The 20,152-nt window shown below is 50.8% G+C and overlaps 1 protein-coding gene across 3 annotated transcripts in view; it reads left to right on the top strand.

Moving 5' to 3' along the window:
- BPTF (bromodomain PHD finger transcription factor) overlaps positions 1–20,152 on the top strand; it is a 1,660,779-nt gene that overhangs the window by 361,957 nt on the left and 1,278,670 nt on the right. For all 3 annotated transcript variants that reach the window (XM_086930929.1, XM_086930930.1, XM_086930928.1), the window contains exon 12: positions 169–426. In XM_086930929.1, coding sequence (XP_086787055.1) covers positions 169–426 — 258 coding nt within the window. The remainder of the gene's footprint in view (positions 1–168; positions 427–20,152) is intronic.

Genomic DNA, 20,152 nt, shown 5'->3' with positions numbered 1-20,152 from the left:
TGTGCATATTGAACTGATCAAGATGTTTCCTCTTAATTTGTCACAGTGTAAGTTATCACCTGATATAAAGTGGATGTGTATTCTAGTCTATGATCACTGTTCAACATTAAGAAAACTACACATTTGGAATTGTATTAATCATTAAATATGTTTTTTTCAATCATTTAGTAAAATTAAAACTTGATGATGTTGAAAATGAGCACGAGCCTGAGAAAGGAAATGTGCCAGTTGACGTCAAAACGGATTCAGAAGTGATTGGTGCTCTGAAAAAAATAGAGGAAGATCAACAAAAGATGGCTCACAATAAGGCAGAAACATCTGCCACTGCTGAAACCCAAGATGCTAAGGAACTCGACAAACTAAATGAAAAAAGGAAAGACCATATGGAAATATATAAAACTAATGGGAATGAAGACACAGAACAAGGTGTTGTGCTTAATCATGTTTTCAGGTGTAATTGGTTTCTAATTCATTATGACTGACCTTACTGTGAGAAGTTGGCCTGATATGCAGTGCTCACTATTCTAGTGATCACTATGCGTCGGTCCAAACGACCCTTATTGATGATTGGTTGTAAGTCAACCTTATAGACCAGCTATCCTAGTAGCATGGACAAGAGCAGTCTTTAGGCTAAACTCTAGAGGGCGTGTTAAGCCAGCTGTTATACCATCACATATACCCCTTGAACACCAAGTGAAAGGACACCACACAAGTTGTTATGAAAATAAAAGGATATTTATTTATAACACAACAACCCTGGACTCTTTATGAGGACAGGGTGCTAAGCACAATACAAAACTCTTAAAGAAATACTGAAAGTCGCACAATTTACACAAATGCCCGAGGGGCACGAAAAACCATATACTACAAAAGTGGAATGCGAATTACTAGCAGGTAAGTAACTATTCTCAGAGGCTTTAGAACCGCTAGGCCTACAATACTGAACCCTTAGATTAGAAGCAGGAGGCCTAGGAACTTCGTGTGCAGAGTGGAAACTCTTACGCGCAATGCGGGACAAAGTCTATGGAGGCTAGTAAATGCAAAGTTAGTGTTCTCGGGCGAACCCGACTAGGTAGGTTAAAAACGAAAGTGGATCTAGACACTTAGAGAGTGGTCCTACGCTGGAGCACCGTGGTACTCGGTTTACCTAGCCCAGGGGCTGCGGCTGCATAGGGTTCAAGTGACGTCGGGAATCCTCGTTGATGAACCAGGAGCCTGAAGTGAAAGTTGCTGGCAGGCGGCCAGTGAAGATGTTCCGGGCTGATCCAAGGATGGATCAGTGAAGAAGAATACCTGTATTCAGAGGGGACCGAGTTCTGAATCACTAGCCAGTGATTAGGTGGGCACCAGGATGGCACCGGACGAGGTCACTCAGCCAGGTGAAGAGGTGACACTGGATTCTGCTGCTGCACGGACCATGGCGCTGTCGTCGACCAGGCTGGAGGTCTGCGAGCTGTCCCACGTCGGATGTCTGCTGCTGGTGATGCTGGATCCGTTGAAGGAGGCAACAAGCCTTGGCTAAGGCAAGCCCACGTGGCGACACAAAATGGCGTCTTGAGTGGACCAGGACGGTCCGAGGAAGTTCCCCTTCAAGAGGAGACAAGGGCTAGTCTAGAGGAGCTAGACCAGCGGTGAAACAAACGTTGGACGTCGTCTGGAGGGTCACTAGCCAACGGGCAAGTGACCGGACAACGTGGCAAGCGACACAGGAGCAAAAGGGCCCCACGCAGATCTGGTGGATGTTGGGGGGCTGGACTTCGGTGCTCGTGCTGCTTGGGGTTGTGGCTTCTCTTACCCCAGTGCACCCACTCGAGGGTCCCTCGGCGGTCGTGCTGGATCAGTGTTGTGCTGGTTCTGATGATAGCCGGTTCCTCTGGTCTCGTCGCACCCACGGTGCTCAGCTGTGCTGTAGAGGCAGGTAGATGTCAGAAATGGCAGGGAGTCCGGGTCTCGTCGTGCTAGTCGGTCTGGTTCCGGAGGAAGGACGTGCAGCAAACCGCAAGATACTTAGTTGGTGCCTGCTGATGCAGGGTGACTACTCCTTAGTCACAAGGGAGAAATCTTGAGAAGTCGTCGAGAGTTCCTTTCGTAGAAAGTAGTTTCAGGATTCAAAGATGATCTAATTTGGGAAGGGGGCCCGCTCCTATCTTTATACTAAGGAAAGGGGCTGGCACGCGACTAGGTCCTGCCCATGGGTGGGACCAAGAAGGTGGGTGGTTACACCCCTCTCCCCTGTCCGGACTTTCCCCAGCTCAGGGGCTGGTGTGCCCCTGTAACTGGTTCAAGCCGGCATATGCACAGTGAGCACCGGGGTGCCACTTGCAGTCACCTTCCTCTCAGCACTGCCTACCTGGGATACACAAAACCCTGTCTGGGATGGTGCTAGCACCGCCCCTGACAGGAAACCCTTTGTCCAAGCTCTCCTCGCTGGAAGGACTCCCAGCAGCAGGAGGTCAGACTTGTGTCTGTGGTGGCAGCATCCATTTTGTGATGCTGAGGCTCGAGTTAACTTTAACCGGGGTTCACAGTTACATACATGTCGTGTCCCTCTAGAAGGGTGGAATGCTAACCCCGTCGCTAGAATTGGCGAGGGGTTAGTATTCCAATTCGTATGACACCTTACTCGACATGTTTTGATAAAGCGATACCAAAGATGGCAAATAACCGCGAGAATTATAATGCACAGAGTATATGGTACGCGTTATCATGGAACAGCTATTAGGACTTGGTTCCGCAAGCTGCAGACGGGCTCAGCTCATGCCAGAGCACCATCTCACATAATTCCAAGCACTCTGCCTTCAGGATTGTTAAGGCCTGCCATAGGAGTGACTGATAGGAATACATGTGTCCATTTTAGGGTTAGATATAGGTATACTATATCTAAAGCAAAGGGTGATTACACCACCTTGCCCCAGCTGTCGTGCAGCCAGTTGTGTCAGATTTAGATGGCCAGCCAGGGGTGGCATAATACATGCTGCAGCCCCTGGTAGGCCCTGGGTACACCTATGCCCTGGGTACAGGGACTGATAAGGTGGCCCAGTACCAATTGGTAAATGCACCTAAGGTACACGTGTCAATTTAGTGAGAGAACAGCTAGGCTGTGGGTCTGATTAGCAGGCCCACAGCCAGGGAAGTCGTAAACCAGTGAAGCAAAAAGCAAATATCTGGATGATCATAGGATTGCAGACCCTACTCTCCTACAGCCCTCTGCTGCCTTTGGTCCCGGGGATTATGGATCCGGTCAAGGAAGTTTTCCTTACTCCAGCAACCATCAGAGCGGTGCCGGCCCGCAAACAGAAGAAGTACAAACCAGCTTCCTCTGACCCAGTTTTTGTACAATCTGACACCCCAGCGGACTCTGTGATAGTGGCAGCTGCAAGGAAGACTCATGCAGTCTCTGCTTCCTCTTCAGCGCCACCAGATAAGGAAAGCAAATCACAGGACTCGTGGGGTCGCAAGGTGTGCAATTCAGCTGCCTCCACACTGAAGGTCTCGAGGGCGGCCGCACTGTTGGGTAGATACGATAGAGCCTTATGGGACTCAATGGAAAGGTTTAAGTCAAAGCTTCCAAAGGAAGACCAGAAGGACTTCGAAGAAACTATGACAGAAGGATGTCTGGTGGCGAACCAGTTGATAAGCACTGCAGCGGACGGTGCAGTTCTTGCAGCACACTCCTACTCACATGGGGTTTGTGCCAGGTCGTCAGTTTAGTTGCGTCTCAGAGGTTTGAAGCCGGATGCTCAACATCGCATCCTAAATCTTCCTTTTTCGGGGTCCTCTCTCTTCGGAGAACATGCTGACGAAGAGATGACTCGTATGAAAACAGAGCTGGATACAGTAAAGGCGGTGGGTTTAGAAAAGAAAAAAGAGTTCAAACGCTGTTTCAAGACCAGCAAGGGAAGAGAGGCTCAACAGAGGGTTTAAACCCCTCAGTGGTCCCAAAATAAGAACCAGGGGAAATCCCAGTTTCGAGGAAAATCCAACAGAGGTAGAGGAGGTCACCAGCAGTCCTCTACCACAACAAGAGGAGGAAAGGCCTGAGCAGTGGCTTCCTCTGGCGCCGTTGCCCACTCCAGTGGGAGGAAGTGCTTCACAACACCTGGCAGAGTGGGTCAGCATCACAAAAGATCGATGGGTGCTGAATATACTGCGCAATGGATACATGCTAGGTTTCCGTGCGCTTCCAAGGAGCATTCCTCCAAAGAACTTTTGCCCTCACCAGCTAAGCTTGCTCAGGAGAGAGGTGACAATCTTGCTACAAAAAGAGCTATAGAGGAAGTTCCCCCCTCTCAAAGGGGAAAGGGAGTTTACTCCAGATACTTTCTTGTCCCCAAAAAAGATCAGGAGGACAAGTTCAGGCCCATACTCTATCTTCGTCTCCTAAACAAAGTCATCGTCAAAGAAAAGTTCCGCATGGTAGCTCTTCACCAAATATGCCCACATCTTCAAACCGGAGATTGGATGTGTTCGGTGGATCTGCAAGATGCATACTTTCACATTCTGATTGCACTGCGACATCGCAAGTACTTGAGGTTTGTCGTAGGAAACAAACACTACCAGTACAAGGTGCTACCCTTCGGACTCAAATCCGCACCACGAGTCTTCACCAAATGCATGGCAGTGGTGGCGGCTTTTCTTCACAAAAAGTGGCTCTTCATCTATCCGTACCTGGACGACTGGCTCCTAAAGGGTCCATCTCTGGTACGGGTAGCACACGATCTGCAACTTTGCCTGCACCAGTTGCACAGGCTCGGTCTCCATGTAAACCTGGAGAAGTCAGTCCAGCGGCCGACACAGTCCATCCACTACCTAGGCTCCGTTCTGGACACAAAGTTGGAAAAAGCGTTTCCTTCGGAGGAGAGACTTTTTTCCATGAGACAGAAATGTGGGATTCTGCTAGAGTCTCGGTTTCCAACAGCCCGACAAGTAGCATCCCTGCTGGGTTCCATGGCGTCCTGCATTTTTCTCATCCCAAACGCCAGGCTGAGAATGCGACCTCTGCAACAGGCCCTCGAAGACCAGTGGGACCAAGCGACAGGACTTTGGGAAGATCGTATCACTCTTTCCCAAAAAACGAAGGATGCCATCAAATGTTGAACTCGGACGAGGAATGTGCTGGTGGGAGTGCCTTTTCACCAACCCCTTTCATCCCAGTCTATAGTGCCGGATGCCTCTCTGCAAGGCTGGGAAACGCACATGGGTCCGCTTCAGATTCAGGGTCAGTGGTCTGCGCAGGAGCAGACATACCACATCAACATGCTGGAGCTCAGAGCGGTATTCCTAACTCTCAAAGCTTTCTTTCCAGCAATCGAGTCCAACTCAGTCCTAGTTCAGACGGACAATACGACCACCATGTTCTATCTGAACAAACAAGGAGGCACGCGGTCACGCCCACTCTCTCCCGGAAGGCTCAAATCATCTGGCGCTGGCTTCTCTCTCGAAGCCTCTCAGTAGTGGCGGTGCACCTTCCAGGCGAATTGAACGTCAAAGCAGACGCACTCAACAGGCACTTCGAAGATCAGCCAGACTGGGTGCTAAACGAAGAAGTGGTAGAAGAGCTTTTTTGTTGCTGGGGTCGTCCGGCCATAGACTTGTTTGCAGACGACGAAAACGCTAAATGCCACGCCTTCGCATCCAGGTTCCACCGGCCAGGGACGCAGGGGAATGCTCTCCTGATGAATTGGTCGGGAACATTCGCTTACGCGTTTCCTCCCCTGGCTCTGATTCCGAAGGTAGTGTCCAAGCTCCTCAGGTCGGACATGGAGATGATCTTGATAGCTCCGGATTGGCCACGGCAGTGGTGGTACCCGGACCTGCTGCATCTGTCTGTGTGTCCACACAGACGACTTCCTTGCAGGCCGGACCTGTTGAGCAAGATGAACGGGAGGATACTGCTTCCCAACCTCCCATCACTGAACCTAACAGCATGGCACCTGAGGTCCTGCAATATGGACATCTGAACTTGCCTCCTGAATGTATGCACATTTTAAAGGAGGCTAAGAGGCCTTCCAAGAGAGCATCGTATGCGTTCAAGTGGAAAAGGTTTTACATATGGTGTAGGGCTCATCACCTGGATCCTACTAAAGGGCAGGAGGAGGTAATTCTGCCATACCTCCTTTCCTTGGCAACTTCTGGATTGAAATATGCTTCCATTAGAGTGCATCTGTCAGCTATAGTAGCTTACAGGATAACGCCTAATCAGATTTCTTTCTTTCAGGTTCCGGTGGTTAAGGACTTCCTCCAGGGGTTGAAAAAAGTCTATTCCCCTGTGCGACATCCTTCTCGGGAATTGAACCTGGTTCTATCCAGGTTAATGTCATCTCCTTTCGAACCTATCCACAAGGCCTCTGTACAACATCTATCTTGGAAAGCAGCCTTTTTAGTACCAATCACATCAGCGCGCAGAGTAAGCGAGATACAATCGCTCTGTGCGAAGGAACCATATACTGTTTTCCATCACAATAGGGTGGTCCTGAGGGCTCACCCATTCTTCTCTCCTAAGGTGGTTTCTGATTTTCATATAAATCAATCCATCTACCTCTTTTCTTTTTTACCAAATCCAGTGACCCCAGCAGAGCGGTCATTGCACTCCTTGGATTTAAAGAGAGTGCTCAAGTTCTATTTGGAAAAAACCAAGGGAATCAGGAATTCGGATCAGCTGTTCGTGAACTATGGTTCAATGAGAACGGGCTTTCCAGTGGCCAAGAGGTCCATTCCTAGATGGATTCTTGCACGACATTCCAATGACCGAAATATGCAAGGCTGCAACCTGGAAATCAGTTCATACCTTTACGAGGCATTACTGTCTAGAATCTGATTCCAGGGCCGATACTCAAGTAGGACAAGCCTCTTTGAGAAATCTATTTGGGTAGCCTGCGGCCTGTACGAGCTTAGTTGTTACTAGGCTTAGTATGGTTATTACTGTATTGTTACTCCTTTGCCCGCAGGGAGATGAGGTGAGGCTCGCTATTCTATTCTAATGCTTATGACTATTGATGAGGATCCCCTGGAAGAGAAGGATTAGTTACTTACCTGTAATCCTAGTTCTCTTCCAGGGGTATCCTCATCAAAGTCATAAGCAACCCTCCCGCCTCCCCGGGCAAAGGACATTCTTTAATAAGGAGATATTGTTAACCTATTTGTTTCTTGGGTTTTTTCAATCTCCGAAAAGAACAACTGACCTAACTGTCACCCCTGAGGCATGATGGGATACAGGGGGCCATGAGTGCCTTAAAGGCACAGTGTCAGTTTATTGCTATGCAGCTACATGTTAGCTTTTCAGTCTTTTTAGACTGTGTGTTTGCAATGCAGCCTGGGAGCTTTCTATTCTTTCAGTGAGTTATAAGACGTTCTACTGCTATCTGAGCATTAAAACAGTTTCTAAACAATCTTTGGTGTTTTTTCTCATGTTTCTAATGCATATTATTCATGTATGGTGGAAATTCTTCACAGCATATTTCAGCTCTGATGTTATTTGGCTGCTATTGCATGTTTTTATTTATATATATATATATATATATATATATATATATATATATATATATATATATATATATGTATATGTATATATGTATATATGTATATATATATGTATATGTATATATATATATATATATGTGGGGCACATATAATATAGTGTTTCCGGGGTCCCGCGCATGGGCGGGAATATTCTAATGCTTATGACTTTGATGAGGATACCCCTGGAAGAGAACTAGGATTACAGGTAAGTAACTAATCCTTCTCGGGCGTGGGAAGTATCTGAACTCCTTCCCGCTTCCTCCCCTGGGAAGGGGCAGAGTCCCTTCAGCCCTAGACCGGTGCAGGCTCCTTTAATCCTCCGACCCTAGGGAGCGACTGCCAGCCGTGGATATGAGGAAGCCCCCAGTCTTGGACCAGGATGCAGTCCCCCTGCCTTGGGTCCAGTGAAGGTCCATCCAGGCCTGGACCTAGAGAAGCTCACTCGTGACTTGGACCTCTGGAACCCCCACCCGCCCCTCACTTGGCCTTAGGAAAAAAGAAAGCTTCGGCCAGCATTGGGCAAGAGGAAACTCTATCCTGCTTTTGCCCTAAGGGAACTCCCCCAAGTCCTTGACCTTGGCAAGCGCTCACCGGCATTGTATTTCGTGAAGTAACTTCCAGCCTTGGACCTGAGGAAGTTCCCTCCACCCTTGGGGCAAGGAATACCTACTTCAGGTTTAGACTGGGGACACAACACCCGAGCTCCTGCTGACGATAGCTCCCCGGGCCTCTTAGCATGTGAGGCATCTTATAGCACTGCTCACAGGAGCATTTAGGAAAAGCCTGCTTTTTTAGGTCTCGGCTGGAGATAGTATGTTTCCTAACCACTGCTGATAGATTGTCATAGCAGTCGTGTGATTACACCTGTCCAGTCTCGTCGTCGGCTCAGCATCCTGTGATTCTGGGCAAAAAACGTCATCTTCCCGTGCCTATTAAAATGAATGTTTCCTTGTTTATACCTTCAGTACAACAAAACACAAACCATATAAACTGATCTCAGTGACACAGACCTCTTTGTGTATGCACCCTTATTTCTTTAGCAACTACGTGTGTGAGCATTTCAAAGAGCTTCCAAGATAAGAGCAGCTGGATGGAAACTGTTACCCACAATTATACTGATGTTAACTACAAAGTAAAACCTATTTCTTACCAAAAACGGCGCGGGGCTTTCATTTTAGCATCCAGCTGTGTGTCACTTCCAGAGTACTTACTATTTTAACCACTGTAAGAAGTTAGGGAGTTTGAAATCTATGTTTGGGTTAACCAGGATTCACGTGACTGCCAAGTAGGTTGTGACACATTCATGCTGTGTTTCACTCAACCATACGTTGTATTTCGGGACTAGTACTTTTACTTTTGCCCACCACAAGATTGAGCAATCCCACCAATTTTAGCGTTGTTAGGACGAAAACCGTGAATTACTGCCCTTTTATAGCAAATTTGCAGCGAATGGACCCCATGACCTGTGCTTCCACTGTAAAACTCGACAGCAATTGGTACACTGAGGGCTACTTATGACCCAGTGCCACTGCACCTGCTGAACTAACAATAGCTACACCCTGGCTGATTGATGAATTCATGTATGCCATGGCATGGAACATGCACAGGTACGTTCTGGTATGTTGTCTATGATGTTAGCTAATCAAGCCTCAGCTGTCTGGATTAACTATTTGTCCCCATTTGAAATGAGCGCCAAATTGTTTGTCTGTGGGAGCCATTTATTTTCCGGGTGTATGCGCTTTTGTTGTGCCGCAGTGCCAAAAACATACAACTCCCTATGGTGGAAAAGGCAGTGGTGCACCCCTTAACAATCTGTCACCCAGGAGGCATAAAGGGCAGAGCAGCCATCCTTAAGACTGGCGACCCGGGGCCAGCAGCCCAACATGGCGGACGTGACTTGGTAGAGCTCCGTCCACAGGGCCCCTACTATCCTGAAATTATCCTGTTGGGGTGCTCTCTGTCGAGTCGAAACACTCAGAGCTGGCGTACAACGGTGTGCCGAAGACACTGGGACGCGGAGCGGCTTGAACTCCGGTGACAGTAGTTACCAAATTTACACTTCAATGAAAATGGTGCCCACAAGTATCAGCAAAAACATGAAACAATAGTGTTGTTGTATAAAAATATTGATCAATTATTTATTTAAAAAACATAATGCAAACAATTTATAATAAGTCACAACATGTACAAAATTTCAAATTTATTCTAGGTGTTTACAAACGCAAAAAACATTCATCATTTTAAAACAATTATTATTAAAACATCATACTGTCAATTATACAATGGTTTTTGTTAAAAATTACTGGGACATAGGAACGAAAAAGTGTCGACGCAGCGTTTCGGTGCCTCTTTATTTTGCACCTTCTTCAAGGACTCGTTCACGATTCAGTTATTCTACTCCAGGTGCGAACATCCTGGTGATCTTTCTTGTATTTCAGATTGAACACGTTTCTTCTTGTGCTCGCTTGTGCAAGTGTCTTTGGTTGAGCGTCACTTGTTTTGGTAAAGATTGGGGACACGCTTCAGTCCGGTCCGCTTTACTCTTGGTCTTTTGAGAGTGATGGAGGACGCCTCTGGGAGCTACCTTCTGATAATTTCATCCACCATTAACTCTGTATGGTTAGAATGAATACATCTTAAGTTTATTTCTTTCTCCTTATAGCTTCTTCTTTGTGGGGCTTTTTTATCACATTAGCGGTCCACTCTGTCAAGGATAGCTGAACTGCACGGCGTCCTCCACCTTCCTGGGCTCGTTTGGAAACGAGCCCAGAGTTAATGGTGGATGAAATTATCAGAAGGTAGCTCCCAGAGGCGTCCTCCATCACTCTCAAAAGACCAAGAGTAAAGCGGACCGGACTGAAGCGTGTCCCCAATCTTTACCAAAACAAGTGACGCTCAACCAAAGACACTTGCACAAGCGAGCACAAGAAGAAACGTGTTCAATCTGAAATACAAGAAAGATCACCAGGATGTTCGCACCTGGAGTAGAATAACTGAATCGTGAACGAGTCCTTGAAGAAGGTGCAAAATAAAGAGGCACCGAAACGCCGCGTCGACACTTTTTCGTTCCTATGTCCCAGTAATTTTTAACAAAAACCATTGTATAATTGACAGTATGATGTTTTAATAATAGTTTTAAAATGATGAATGTTTTTTGCGTTTGTAAAAACCTAGAATAAATTTGTAATTTTGTACATGTTGTGACTTATTATAAATTGTTTGCATTATGTTTTTTAAATAAATAATTGATCAATATTTTTATACAACAACACTATTGTTTCATGTTTTTGCTGATACTTGTGGGCACCATTTTCATTGAAGTGTAAATTTGGTAACTACTGTAACACTACAAACCCCCTTGCTTCTCTAGGGAAGACCCCAAGACTAATTAAAGATTTGATAAATAGTGAATCCAGGAGAAGGAACTCTGAATTTTTGCTATTGTTGACCCAATCCTTTTCCTGATAGAAAGGTTAGCTCCCAGACAACCTATTTTGAACTCCGGTGACAGCAGCGGAGAAGTGAGGCCGAATTGCGTCGCCGCCGCGGGAGCCTTCGGTGACACAGCGAAGGCGATAGTCTGCCCGGGACCTCGGCGCCTCAGAGACCGGGCGTGAGTGGACACCGTGTGGGGGTGAGTGATCATGCAGCGGGAGGCGTGTGGCGGGTGCCTGTGGGCGCCCAGAGGTGTCAGGCCGAGCCCCACGCCCGCGCGTCCGGAAACGAAGCGGTGGCCTGAGCGGAGCGGCCCGGGGGGGCTGTGGCGGCGGACGGTGGCCCATTGCGGCACTATGTAAGCTCAACTGCGAGCCCCGAGGCCACCGGAGCATAGGAGGTGTGCGGGACAAGATGGAGGGCGCGGCAGTCTACCCTGCAGCAAGCGGTGACCTAAGCGCCTACTGCTCGGAGCACCTGCCATTCTGGGGATAACGCCTACACTCTGCCGGGTACTGACCCATCTGTTTGAGCTGCCCTGGCTAAGTGGCGACTTGTGCCTGGATTCCCCTGGTGCTGCCTGTGGTCTGGGTTCTCCACGGCGCCCGCGTGTCAAGCGCGCGAATCATAAAATGGCACCGAGCCTCCGACCAGCCTGAAGCCAAGCTGATGAGCACACTGTGCCTGGTGCGGGAGCTCCAAACCCTTCTGGGCCCACTGCAGTCGGCTGACTACTGCCGCGATCTACCCACAGGCAATCCTGAAGCTGGGTGTTTTGAAAACGACTGCACTTGCCCCGAAGTCTCTGCCCCGCCTGGCCCTAACATGGTGGCTCACAGGACATGCTGATCTGCACTGCCTGCTCCACTCATCATCTACCACCTACTGTCGCCCATTGGGATACCCCACTTGCAACCAGTGCTGCCAGCGAGTGGTAGGTCCCTCAACTGCCACCATCTATGCGAGCTGACGCTCACAACTCGACCCATCTCATGGGAGCATCCAAAATGGCGGCATAGCGGCGCCGGAGCCTCAGCTACTGCTCGTGTGCCTACACTTCGCCGCCGTTAAAGTTACCCTCGGCCAGAGTCAGCTGAGCAACCGAGAAGCCAGTCGGTCCCGGACGGTGGATGCCCTTCGTTACAGCCACCTTCTCTCTTTGACCTCCGCCCCGCTTGCCATCGGCATGATGATACACTAGACACTTCGCTCTGCGCTGCCTTGCGCCGCATCACGCCTATAAGCTATTCCTTGCCGCCATATCCACCTGCCCATGACCAGAGATCACAACGAGCCGGGGGGCCCCCAGGCATCACTCGTGGTGTGCACTCACAACCCCGCGCTGACCACCGCCATAGGAGCACTCACAAAATGGCGCTGTAACATCAACAAAAGGCTACAGGCACCTGTCGGAGACACTGGGCGCTGGAGTGGTGGGCTGCCGGAGACACAGGGGCACGGCAGTGGACATTGTGGCCCTACACAGCCTGACTACGACTGGGTCCGACTGGGTCAGGGCGCCAGTCTGCAATGGCAGCATTGGGCGGGCAGCGCCACCGGAATAGCTCGGTCGACACGCCTGGCCGCTGGACCTTGAGACTGTGCTGGCTGGACTAGACCCGTTGCTGGAGCCACTGCGGCGAGTATTGCTCCCACTGCTGGGGGGGTGTGGGTTGGGGGGGGGGCACACGCCTTAACGCCCCTGCCCTGGGCTGAAAGGAAGATCGCTTATATCTCTCCGGGTGACGGCTCCTGGAAGTGGCGGCCCGCTATCGGCACCTCACTCCTGCGACCTGAAGCAGCGGACATTGAACTTGTGGGGCGCCCTTTCGCTCTGCGTTGGCGCGCCGAAACTGTGCGTTGATGGCAACGGCGTAACAGTTGGTGATGGGGAAGCTACGGGACAAAGCGCGTCAACAGCAACCAGTAGAGGCTGCCGGAGCGGAGCCAGGAGGGCATGGAGCTCCAGGCAGCATTGGCGGCTAAGGTGGACACAGTCTTGGCGGCGGTGGAGCGCATTGGAACCACCCTGGCGCAAACCAAAACCTCCCTCGGAGCACGGATAGACAAGGTGACATCAGACTTCACGCTGCTGCATGCGGATCATCGCTGTAGCCACCCAACGCCAGTCCGTCCAAGAATTGCAACCCGTGGTGCATAGTCCTGCCTCAGCACTGCAGGACCTGCTTGACAGGGTTCACGTGCTGGAAGACTGCGCGGAGGACGCGGAAGGACTCTCTTGGCGCAACAACATCCGAGTGGTCGGCTTGCCGGAGGGAGAGGAGGGAAGGCACCCCGAACAATACACAGACATGGCTGCGGTCGCTTCTGCCGCCTGGGACATTGTCCTCCCACTTGGTGGTAGAGAGGGCGCACAGGGTACCGGCACAAGCTCAGCGGCCTGGGTCCCGGCCTCGCCCGTTCCTCTTCAAGCTCTTCAACTATTGTGACCGCAGTGTTGTGCTACGCGTAACCTGGAAGCTAAACGACCTCACAGTGGGCAACAGTCGCGTGATGTTCTTCCCGGACTACACAGCGACAGTGCAGAAACGATGGGGCACATATCTGACTGTAAAGCGGCAATTGTAAGCTGGAGCTGCCCTACTCGCTGCTGTGCCCTTCTCGCCTCCGGGTGGTCACCAAGGAGGGTACGCGCTTCTTCGAGGCCCCGTCGGAAGTCTAGGACTGGTTAGAAGAGACAGGGCAATGGTCAGGAACGAGACCCACAGGCCCGGAGGAAGGAGGATGGCAAGAGCAACGCTCCAGAAGACGGAGGAGGAAGAGAGGGACCCGCCGAGGCGCAGACAATGGCCAGGCCGCGCCTAGCCCGGAAAAGATGCGACAGCAACGGCAAGAAGCACTGGAGGAGGTGGCGACGCTGGGGTTCGCGAGCGGCGCTGCCAGTTCTGACGCCAGACAGCAGAGCGATCTGAAATTGAGCGGTTCATTCTCGCCATCAACTGTACTGTCAGATGACATAAACCTGCCCGTGGTAACACCACAGACTACTGACTTCATTATGTGACTGACTACCAGACTCGGATGGCCGGCTTAAGGCTCTGGCCTGCATACATCGTTCACTGTATCCTTTACGTATCTGTTATGCAACGCACTGTCATTTTATGGCATTAGACCCCTGTAGCTGGCGCTATCTGGAGTATGTATACCAATTGAGCCAGGCCGGGGCGTTTTTCAGACTTGTGACCGAGCACCATTGACCCCTGGCCACGCGCGGAGGGCCTGCTTGGGCGTTGCACACTCCACACCTCAGTTCCTTTTGAGCACCACATAGACACGCATTGGCCCTAGGCAAGGGAGCGCCTTAACTTGACTGTTGGCTACACGCTACACTGCATACACACTGCGTTAAGATAGCTTATCGCTAAGGGGTAGACCCTCGTTTAATTTCTTAGTTTGGACGTAGGCCCCGTTGGGAACTCGCCCACCCTGTTACATTGTTGATCTTTGTTTTTATGATTCAGGAGCGGCACACTGATTACTTCCCCTGAGTAGCTGCCCCCTGGCCCCTCCCGGGGGACCCCCCCTCGGCCTCTGCGCATCGTTACCATGACCTCACGCATGGCAAACACTAACATTGTGAGTTGGAACATCCGCAGCATGCACACCCCGGCGCGTCACTATGCTGTCTTCTCTTATCTCCAAAGGCACGGGGTGGGGATTGCACTGCTCCAGGAGACGCACATGTCCCAGACAGAGCTAGATAGACTGCGCAGGCGCTGAAGAGGGCAGATATATGGCACATCATTCTCTGCACACGCGCGTGGCGACTGATCTGGGTGAGGGCCAGCGTTCCGTTTCTCTGCGAGGACACCCTGGTAGACCCGGAGGGGAGATACTCTCTAGCGAAGGGGAAGCTCAACAGGCAGGAAGTCCTCCTGGGGTCCCTATACGCCCCCAACACAGGTCAGCACCTTTTCCTGGAAAACCTAAATCATCCCTTACATAAATACGCGGGCCTCCCTTGGTTACTGGGCGGGGATTTTAATATGGTTCTTGACATACACCTGGACCGGTCCCCCCCCCCCTCGTGCTGCAGCAGTAACATCGAATGCACAGGCACTACGGGACTAGCTTGCACATTGGGGAATGCATGACCTTTGGCGTTTCCAGCACCCTACCGATAAAATATACTCATACTACTTGCCAGTCCATGACCTCCATGTCTGCCTAGACCGCATAATAGGCTCCCAGTCACTACTCCCCCTCCTGTCCAGGACAGAATATCTAGGTAGGACACATTTAGATCCTAATCCCCTGTTATTCCAACTTAGCTGGGAAGCGGACCGGCCCCCTGTACCCACGTGGCGGCTGCAGCCAGCCGCGCTAGAGGATGCAGAGTTTCGCTTTTCACTGGGCACTGCCATCCTAGCTTACTTCGTGGAGAACACGGAAACTGCGAGCGACCCCATGGTGGAATGGGATGCACATAAAGCGACCATACGCGGGCACTGTATGGGTGCCGCGTGGAACATCCGTAAAGTAGTGTCTCGACTCGAATCCGAGCTTCTGCGCTTCGGCCAAGCTTAGCGAACTTAGGGATGAGCATGCGGTACTCATGGAAAGGCTGCAATGCCACAATTACGCCGCACACACAGCCAGGACCCACGCCACGGCAGATAGGGCTGGCCGCCTACTAGCCTGGCTGATACAAAAGACAGGCCGCGGTGCACCGGTGGGCGCCATCCGCACAGGGGGAGGGGAGATGGTTTATAGGCAGCGCGAAATTCACCGGCCACTGACTGATCACTACAGACAGCGATATGTGGCCCGAGGCATGGGCCCTAGGCATGGGCCCTAGGCATGTGATGGCTGACTTCTTGGGCTCAATTGATCTGCCCACTGATCAGAATACCGCGCTCAAAGTGGGAGAAGTGATCCAGGCCTTGGCGACTGTGAAATCCCTGGGCCCCGACGGCCTGCCTGCCGAGTATTACAAAGCAAACAGGGAGATCCTAGTGCCAGGCTGCTCCAATTGTACAATGCAGCAATAGACGCAGGTCTGTTTCCACCGTCCTTACGGGAGGCATTTCTAGTATCGCAGCCCAAGCCAGATAGAGACCCTACGTCACTGGGCTCATATCGTCCACTGGTAATGCTTAACGTAGATTACAAAGTCTATGCCAAAATCCTTGCAGAACGCCGGACGCTGGTGGTCCCACACTTAGTTCACTCGGATCAAAATGGCTTTGTGCCGGCGCAGTCCACCTCACTGAACCTCAGGAGATATTTTAGGGTGGCAGCGGTAGCAACGGATGCCTCGCCTCGAGCAGGGTACCTAGTGTTAGATCTGGAAAAGGCTTTCGACTGCCTGGAGTGGGGCTACCTGAAGTCAGTATTGGAGAAATATGAACTTGATGTGGATGGTGGACCTCTTGTACCGTAACCCAGTGTGAGGTTGGGACCCTATGTCTCGGAGGCAGTGGTGGTGGGCAGGGGCACTCGTCAGGGGTGTCCTCTGTCCCCGTTGCTCTTCGCACTGGCCATGGAACCTCTGGCTGCAGCCCTCCGGCAAACACTAGGTGATGGCATCCCGCTGGGAGATGGCGTCCACCAAGTGTCACTCTATGCCGATGACCTGCTAGTGTTCGTCAGGGATGTGAAACCACATCCCGGAGCAACTGGAACATCTGCTGCGACGATTTACGGAGCTCTCTGGGTTTCGGGTGAACACGGGCAAGTCCTGCCTCTTTGCATTCAGCGGAAGGGTGGATGATCCGGGGTTCCAATTACACGGCACAAGAGTCCAATGGAAAGCAGACACATTTAAGCGCCTGGGGATCCAGATCTATCGCCAGCCGACTGACCTATTTGACGGGAACCTGGGATGGGTGGTGGCTGCGCTCAGATCGCAAATTGGCTTTTGGTCCAAGCTGCCACTGACACCCACGGGTAGAGTAGCCCTGGCCAAAATGGTCATGCTCCCTCGCCTTTTGTACTACTTCACTAACCTGCCTCTATTCATACCTGCTTCCTTCTCCATGCTCAACAAGGTCTTGCGCGACTTCATCTGGGGCGAGTCCCGTCACCGGCTGGCGCTCGGGAAATTGTTCCTCCCCACTGATAGAGGCGGATTAGCTGCTCCCTGTTTCGAGGCGGATTAGCTGCTCCCTGTTTCGAGCATTGTTACCTGGCTGCGCAACTCCAATGGATCCCCCGCTGGCTAGTGGACAGGGGCAGGGAAGACAGGGTTACAGGCGATCCCCCTTACACGCTGGAGAGAGTCTTTGCGCTATTCCACCCGCTGTCGGCCCTGACACGCCCTACCCCGCTACTGTTGGCGGTGGCGTACAAATGCTTCCGCAGGGCGCTGCAACTCACACGGACAGTGCTCCCTTACGCTCCGGCAGTGCCTTTGGAGGGCTCGCCCGGAGGCGGGGGAGTCCTTACACGTCACATGTTAGAAAGATGGCATGAAGCTGACATACAGTCACTAGGCGATTTGTTCAGCGATGGGGCACTGATACCGTACGAGACACTGATCGCTGACGACGGACTTCCTCCGGGGGGTTTCTACTACACCGCTCCCTTCTGGCACACATGACCAATAGGTGGGGGAATGTCACAACAGAGCCTAAGCAGCATCTAACCATACAATACCTTCACGTCATGGGTAGGGGTATACACCTGGTTAGATGGTTTGCTGCATCCTTGAGGACACACACGGAACTAAATTTGGGCTCACTGTGGGGCAAATGGGAGCGGGACCTGGGGCGAGCACTCGCGGATCAAGAATGGGAGAGAATCCTTAAAAGCCCAGTGCGCATTCCCAGAAACATGCGTTTCCGTCTGATTCAGGTATATGTTGTTCACAGGGCCTTCCTCACCCCTGCTCTAATTAATAAATACTTCCACAGAACAGATGCGTCCTGCCCACGGTGCAGTGAGGTAAATGCCGACTTTCTCCACCTTCTGTGGCACTGTCCAGGGCTGGGCACCTACTGGGGGGACATTAGCGGGCTGCTTCGGCAATGTACTGGACGCACCATACCCTGTAACTGGCCTGAATACCTCTTGCATCATTTTCAGCGGCCTCCCAAGGAAAAGGTATTGTCCCGGTTCCTAGACCTGGGGATGGTAGTGGCGACACGCCTCCTCACTAAGAGGTGGAAGGCGCGGGATCCCCCTAGCTGCGGGCCTGGACTCTGTCCCTTCAAGCGTGGGCCCAGGCGGAATGGACTACCATACGGCGGGAGAAAACAGTGGGGCTCTGCAAGGAACCTATCGCAGAGCACTGGGAACGCATGATGATTGCCCTTCACTCAACAGAAAGCGCTGCAAGCGGGGGAGTGACGTTGGATTAGCCAGGCACATCGGAGGCTGGGGCGGCACACTGCAGACATTATACCCGATATTTAGACGGGTGCACCATACGATGCGGACACACAGGGGAGCAACGGGGGTTGGATCGCGTGTGGGTTGAAGGTCCGGGGGGTGGGAACTGTTGGGGGGCAGGAAGTAGGAAGGGGGACAGCACGCACTGTATATTTGTGATCATGTCACAGTTTGTTTGCTTTTTCAACAAAGAATTGTATTGTTCATATATACAAGTCATTTCTGTGTGCAGGGCTGGGCCGCACAGGCCCCTCTTGACTGTAGACATCTCCTGGTGCATGTATTACATCTGATTATATCCATGTGTCACATTGCAGTGCCCAGTGGACTCCACATGATCCATATCCATGGATGCTTGCCATCACCACAGCAAAGAAATGTATGGAATTTCAAGTGTATTGCAATTCTTATATAATATAAATGCCAATAAACAGATTTGACAAAAAAAAGTCTGGCGATCCGGGTACTAATCTCGGAGTCAACTCAGCAACCTGTGACTCTGGGCAAATTACATCATCTCCCCGTGCCTACTGCAAACGAATGTGTCCTTGTGTACAGGTTCAATACAAAAAAAAGTATAATTTACAACAAATATTGAAAATGCATTAGGTCTTGCCTTTGATTAAGTTAAAGCCATTTGGTTTGCTAATGGTATTGTATAGCAAAGCAAATGGCTTTAACTTAATCAAAGGCGAGACCTATTGCATTTTTAATGCCAGTTTGCAGAGCCCTGACTTCCAAGACGCTGCTACAGGATACAAGGTACAATAGCAAGTTTTGCTGATGATTCCTTTCTGGAAAAGTGTATTCGTTGCATGTGTTGGCCGTAGATACATATGCTTAGCATACTCCTGCCATCAAGTGCTGGGCTGGGACGGTTGCAACTTGTTTTTCTTCGAAGAAGCTCTTCGAGTCTCGATGTATACTGACTCATCCTATAGTCTGTCTTGCACTTGATCATCGCCTCTTTAGTTAGATTTTGTTTCCCGCTTTCTGGTTATGATGTCTATCTTGGAGCATCGTGACTGAAGCTCTATTCCTGCCACAAGGCCGTTCTAGTGCACGTTTTTCATCACCCTTCGATGGAAACCTCGACAACGGCTGCAGCTATTGGTGTTCCTTCTACTTTTTCAATCCACCCACCTGGGCTTGGGCCCAGTTCAACTTAATTTTCATTTCCAGACACCCCCTTCCTTTAATCGACAATTAAAAGGGATGTAAAAGCCCCCTTATAGTTTCTGTCCTAAGTGCCATGCCAAGTATTCCAGCAGGACCAGCACTCTGTTTGTATTCTCCGTTTGTCCCCGGATCACAATTAGGTTTAGTGTGAGGCATGCCTGGCCTTTCGTGCCAAGAAAATGCTTCAGCAGAGGGAGTGAACGTCTTTGTGGCCACTCCACCATGCAGACACAACTCGTTGACGATGTGCATGATCATTTCTGGTAGCAGCCGGTAGAGACGGAAGAGGAAACCGAAGACGCTGAGGCACAGGTAGTACTTGTGGACATCCCCACACTGCTGGCTAGCAGTGGTGATGGTTCTGACTCTGACCCTGATCCCTCCCCATCACAAGGGCATGTGAGTACGCCGGGGAAACCTCCCAGAACCCTACAACACATCTAAGGTGGCTCACGAAACACCACTGCCCTCAGGCCATGGTGGTGTCTGAAAACAGGTTAAGGAGCAAACTCAAGTTCATCTGCCTCCAAAGCATTCAGCAACGTTAAAAAGTCAAAGACTTTGAAGCTTGCTTTGTTTCCGAAAAAAACATATTGGGTGCCCTGGAAGCCCTATAAGGCATTGGAACGGAAAACACTTTCGGTGCCAAAAGCAATCAGCTGCCGAA

The sequence above is a fragment of the Lissotriton vulgaris genome, chromosome 7, assembly GCF_964263255.1.
Source record: "Lissotriton vulgaris chromosome 7, aLisVul1.2, whole genome shotgun sequence".
In the NCBI taxonomy this organism is placed as follows: Eukaryota; Metazoa; Chordata; class Amphibia; order Caudata; family Salamandridae; genus Lissotriton; species Lissotriton vulgaris.
Note: the sequence above shows the minus strand (reverse complement) of the source record. Positions and strands in the feature narration are given on the sequence as shown.